Raw genomic sequence first — 6,473 nt, forward strand, 5'->3', positions numbered from 1 at the left:
CTAGAGCCTCGTCTAGTGGCCGCCAGGTTTCGTATTTTCGTGTACAACGTTACCGACTGATGCCGTTGGAATTGATTATTGAAATATATTTTTTTACATCTATTATTATTCAGCTTTGTACTTAAACGTAGTTTTCTTTCGACTCTTGAATTTCTCAAAGTTTGAGACCGATATTTTATGTATAAAAAAAGTTGGAACGTTCAAAAAATGTCGAGGTTCAGAAAAAAGATAAAATAATTTTCAGTGAAGTTCCTACCAAAATGCAGTACCTAAACGTACTTTATTGTACTCTAATACATTTTCCAAAGTTTCAGCTCGATATTTTATTTATAAAAAAAGTTTTTAGGTTTAAAAAAACATTCAGTGAACTGAAAAAGTGAGGTCGGTAATATAGGTATTTAGCTGTGTCACATGCCCTTAACAATATTTTGATTGTTCAGGTTATATCAGCGGGCGTTTTCAAAATTCTCTGATTTTTCTTCGACTAATTTTTCATTTTAAATCATTAATATTCAAATACCAGAATTTCAATATTATGATATTTTTACCATAAAATAATTTATAAGCGGAATAAAACAGTGTTACATATACAAATTTAAAATTTTCAAATGTATTAATTTATTTCAAACCAAAAAAATTTTTTTTTTCTACTTATACAACAGAAGAAACAAATTTGTTAACCAAAAAGATGAACTTTCAACTTTACAAAAATTCAATTTTCAAACAAAAAATATGACTAAAAAAAATAATTTTCCACGAACCTGATGCATTTTTTACATAAAAAAAGGAAATTTCAAACTAAAAAATCAATGTTTCACAAAAATAGTCGCGAATTTTTAACTAAAAAATATCAATCTTAAAAAATGAAAAAGTTCCATTTTCTGTTGAAAAATGAATTCTAAACACAAAAAAAAGTATTTTCCACTAAACAGCTAAATTTTCAAACAAACATAAGCCTTCAATAAAAAAATGTTCACAGTTTAAAATATAAATCTTTCACAAAAAAATTGATTTTTTAACAAAATTGTTGAATTCTCTAGCAAATAGTTGCATTTTTATCAAAAAAAGATCAATTTTGTACTAAAAAAGATGAATTTTTGTAACAAAAAAATAAGTGTCTACGAAAAAAAAATTGAATTTTCAATCCCAAATGACGAATGTTTTTTCAACCAAAAAGTATGAATTTTTAATAAAATAATTCAATTCTCTACCAAATAGTTGCATTTTTATCCAAAAAATATCAATTTTGTACTAGAACAGATAAATTTGTAATTAAAAAAAACACATTTTTTTCTTAGTGGAACTTTCATCTAGAAAATATTTCAGTTCATTTTTCAACACCAACATATAAGTTTTAAACAAAAAGTAGATTTTTTACGAAAGAGTTCAGTTTTCAAGAAATTAGTATAATAGCCGAATTTCTAACCAAACATTTGCATTTTTATCAAAAAAAAATATATATTTAATTTCTGCTAAAGCAGGTAAACTTAAAAATAAAAATAATAAAACTTTCAAAAAAAGAGTTGAATTTTCAACCGAAAAGTTCACGAAGAAATGCAATTTTCCGTCAATTAAAATCACGTCTAATAAAGAATAAAAAAACAATTAAATATTTCAGAAAAAAACCACAACATTCTACCAATTAGGCAAAGAGAATATTATTAACAATGATAATAAATGTTAATTTAATACGAGTAAATTGAAGCCAAATATTTAAAAGTAAACAACTTGAAATTTAATTGTTTGACACAGAAAGGTTTGAATTGTTAAAATTTCGAAAAGCTTTTAAACTTTTAACGTTACAATTTGTATTGTTCTATTTCAAAGAATGTTTAATTTTTAAGCTCAATTGTTACATTTTTATGTGGAAATAATAATTAAACACTTATTATTTGTAGAAAAAATTAGAGTAATTTTAAGAGATATATAGAAGTTTTTAAAAGATTCAAAATTAATTTTAAACTTCATAAAATAATTTTTCGTTTTGGAAAATTATTTTAAGAGAATATTCAAAAACATTTTATAGGATTTCCAAATTAATTAAAAAAGAATCTTGAAGATTTTAATCCAATTTTTTTAAATTTGCAGGATTTTTTTAAAAAGTTAGAAAAAAATTACATTCATTTCAAAAGATATTTAGAAATTCTAAAAAAAAAACTTCAAAAGTAATTTTAAATTTGAATAAATTTGAAAAAAATGTTAGATTTCCCAAGATTTTGAAATAAAATTTGAAGCTTTTTATGGATGTTCAATCCATTTGAAATGAAAATAATTTAACTTATAATTTCAAAAGTTTTCAGTTAAAAAAAATTAATGAAATTTTTTTTAATTTTCTAATTTAAAATTGTTTTAAATAATATAATTTTGAAGATTTTTGAATTTATGATAACGTGAACTTATATTTTTATAATTGAATCTCAATCTTTGAACTTATTAATTTAAACAAAATTTTAAATCCTAAATTTTGCAGGTCATCTGCATTTTATTTAAAACTGTTCAATTGAAAACTGTTAGTACCTTCTATTTTTTACGTTTAAATTATTGAACATTTGAATACAAAAATTTTTTAATAAAAAACTTTTATACTTCAATTTCAAAAGTTTTTAATTCAAGAGTTCCACGTTGAGTGATTTAATCTGTAGTTAATTTTTTATAACTTCAAATGAAAAAATGTTTAGATTTAGAGTTTGAATTTTTAAATATTATTGACCCGGACAAATTTTTTCTAACCGGGAAATAACCGGGAATTTTGAGATTTTAATCCTAATCAATTCAAGTCTGCCTTCGTTGAGTTAAAATTATTTTAATTTACACATTTCAATAAATTTCATCTGTAATGTATTCTCCTTAATATTAGCAGGGAATTATTCATTTTTAACACGTTTAAATAAATTATGAAAATATAAATAAATATAAATTTAAATATTTTCCGAATGTATAAGTCATAAAAAGGATTTAGTAGTGAATAAATAGGTTAAATTCTAACAAGTCTATTGAAAGTTATAGGATTTGCAATTTTTATTTTCCCGTTGAGGGATTTTTTAAATAAAATAATTAAACTTTTAACAAAATAGTTGAAATTTTTATTATAATAGTTCATTTTTAACCAAGAAGAATTATTTTCAACCAAGAAGATTAATTTTCCAGAAAATAGTTGAATTTTCGACCAAAAAGATGACATTAATAAAATAGTTGAATCTTCAATAAAATAATCAAACTTTTAACAAAATAGTTGACCTTTTTACGAAATAGCTTAATTTTAAACAATAAAAATTATTTTCGACCAAGAAAAATAATTTTTCACGCAAATAGACGAATCTTCAATCAAGAAAGATGATGTTTCAACGAAATAGTTGAATTTTCGACCAAAAATTTGACATTAACAAAATAATTTAATCTTCAATGAAATAATTAAAATTTAGAAAAAATAGTTGAAATTTTTAATAAATAGTTCATTTATGACAGAGAAGAATTATTTTATACCAAGAAGATTAATTTTCTGCACAAAGAGACAAATTTTCAACAAAATAATTAAACTTTTAACAAAATAGTTGAGATTTTTACTAAATAGTTCATTTTTAACCAAGAAGATTAATTTTCTGCGCAAAGATACAAATTTTCAATCAAGAAAGACGAATTTTCAATCAAGAAAGATAAATTTTCAACAAAATAATTAAAATTTTAACAAAATAGTTTAAAACTCTACTGAACAGTTCATTTTCTACCAATAAGATTAATTTTCTACGCAAAGGAAAAACTTTTCAAACAAGAAAGACGAATTTTCAAAAAAATAATTAAACTTTTAACAAAATAGTTGAAATTTTATCTAAATATTTTATTTTTAACCAAGAATAATTATTTTTTACCTAGAAGATTAATTTTCTCCCCAAAGAGACAAGTTTTCAATCAAGAAAGACAAATTCTCAATCAAGAAAGATAAATTTTCAATAAAATAATTAAACTTTTAACAAAATAGTTGAAATTTTTACCAAATAGCTCATTTTTAACCAAGAAGAATTATTTTTTATTCAGAAGATTAATTTTCTACGCAAAGAGACAAATTTTCAATCAAGAAAGATTAATTTTCCACAAAATAGTTGCAATTTTTACTAAATAATTCATTTTTAACCAAGAAGAAATATTCTCTACCAAGAAAATTAATTTTCTGCACAAAGAGACAAAATTTCAACCAAGAAAGGCGAATTTTCAATCAAGAAAGAAGATCTTTCAACTAAATAGTTGAATTTTCAATAAAATAATTAAATTTTTAACGAAATAGTTTAATATTTTATTAAATAGTTTCTTTTTAACCAAGAAGAATTATTTTCTACCAAGAAGATTCATTTTCTGCGCAAAGAAACAAATTTTCAATCTAGAAAGAGGAATTTTTAATCCAGAATGACGAAATTTCAACAAAATAATTAAACTTTTAATAAAAACATTAAACAATGTTCACAAAATATTTAAAATTTTTACTAAATAGTTCATTTTAAATCAAGAAGAATTATTTTCTACCCAGAAGATTAATTTTCTGCGCAAAGCAAAAAATTTTTCAACCAAGAAAGACGAATTTTCAATCAAGAAAGATGATCTTTCAACTAAATAGTTGAATTTTCAATAAAATAATTAATTTTTTAACGAAATAGTTTAATATTTTATTAAATAGTTTCTTCTTAACCAAGAAGAATTATCTTCTACCAAGAAGATTCATTTTCTGCGCAAAGAAACAAATTTTCAATCTAGAAAGAGGAATTTTTAATCCAGAAAGTCGAAATTTCAACAAAATAATTAAACTTTTAACAAAACATTAAACAATTTTCACAAAATATTAAAAATTTTTACTAAATAGTTCATTTTAAATCAAGAAGAATTATTTTCTACCCAGAAGATTAATTTTCTGCGCAAAGGAAAAAATTTTTCAACCAAGAAAGACGAATTTTCAATCAAGAAAGATGATCTTTCAACTAAATAGTTGAATTTTCAATAAAATAATTAATTTTTTAACGAAATAGTTTAATATTTTATTAAATAGTTTCTTCTTAACCAAGAAGAATTATCTTCTACCAAGAAGATTCATTTTCTGCGCAAAGAAACAAATTTTCAATCTAGAAAGAAGAATTTTTAATCCAGAATGACGAAATTTCAACAAAATAATTAAACTTTTAACAAAATAAATAATTCTAAGTAAACGACCTAATAAATGGTCATTTTACTGTAAAAAAATTATGGCTTTAATACCAAATTCTTCTTTTTTTAAATGTTTAAATCTAAAAAAAATTGTTTCTTTAAAGTTTGTATTAATATGATTAATCTATATTATCATAAATAATTTATTAATCAATTACTTCAAATTTAATGATCAAACTATTATAAAAATGAAAACTTCCAATTTGTACATCTGGAAATAAAGCTGAATTAAAATTACATTTAAAAATAAATAAAAAATAATAATTCTGAAAGAATAAATAAAAATATCCCTATAGATTTAAATTTAATTAAATTGAATATTATAATATAATTAAACCTAAGATGGGCGTATATTTTTTAATCTTAAAGATATTAATAACATTCTTAAACATTTAATGAAATAAATAAAAATAAATTTAAAAAATTATATCAATGGAAAAAAGATTTATTTATTCAATAATTCAATTTAATTTCTTTATATAAAATAATATTGTTATAAATAATTTAATATTAATAAATAATAAATTTTTATATAAATTTATACTGTTTTCTTAAAAATAATATTAATTATGTTAATTATGTTTATAAAACAATTATTTAAATATTTTCAATAAATAATGATTCAGATAAATATGTTATTAGTTTACAAGATATTTTAAAATGAGTTACAATAAATTTAAATTTATTATATTTGTATATTGTCAAATTAATTAATTAATTTCATTAAAATTAATATTAAAATATATGTGCGAATTGCCTGTGAATTTATTTAAATTATATTAAAAAATTTTTGAAATATATAAAAAGAATAATGGAAAGTGTCAGTAGAATAAAAAATTTTTCTTGAAAAATCGTACCTGAAAGTCCGTAGCCAAGAATTTCAGCGTAGATTGGTGCTTTTCTTTCCAGAGCGTGATTTAAATCCTCCAGGACTAGAATTGCGGAACCTTCACCCATCACAAAACCGTCGCGACTTTCGTCGAAAGGACGCGAAGCTTCCTGCGGAAAATCGTTCCGCGATGTGCTGAGAGCCCGTAGACGACAAAAAGCTGCAATTGCCAAAGGCGAGATGCAAGCTTCTGCTGCTCCACATACCATAACATTTGTCTCGCCTCCTCGGACGAACCGAAAAGCATCGCCTGGGAAGTTCAGAAAAAAATTCATTTCATTAAAGTAAAAAAAAACCCCCCATTAAGGGATTATCCACAAACTACGTGAGCAATTTTGGGATATATTTTACTGTCCTGCCTCCTCTTGTTAACAACAGTAGTTTTTATTTTACCCCC

At 22.4% G+C, this 6,473-nt stretch overlaps 1 protein-coding gene across 1 annotated transcript in view; it reads right to left on the minus strand.

Moving 5' to 3' along the window:
- LOC117174832 (3-oxoacyl-[acyl-carrier-protein] synthase, mitochondrial) overlaps nt 1–6,473 on the minus strand; it is a 28,228-nt gene that overhangs the window by 1,115 nt on the left and 20,640 nt on the right. Inside the window, exon 3 of the mRNA XM_033364217.1 lies at nt 6,045–6,326. Coding sequence (XP_033220108.1) covers nt 6,045–6,326 — 282 coding nt within the window. The remainder of the gene's footprint in view (nt 1–6,044; nt 6,327–6,473) is intronic.

The sequence above is a fragment of the Belonocnema kinseyi genome, chromosome 1 (assembly GCF_010883055.1).
Source record: "Belonocnema kinseyi isolate 2016_QV_RU_SX_M_011 chromosome 1, B_treatae_v1, whole genome shotgun sequence".
In the NCBI taxonomy this organism is placed as follows: domain Eukaryota; kingdom Metazoa; phylum Arthropoda; class Insecta; order Hymenoptera; family Cynipidae; genus Belonocnema; species Belonocnema kinseyi.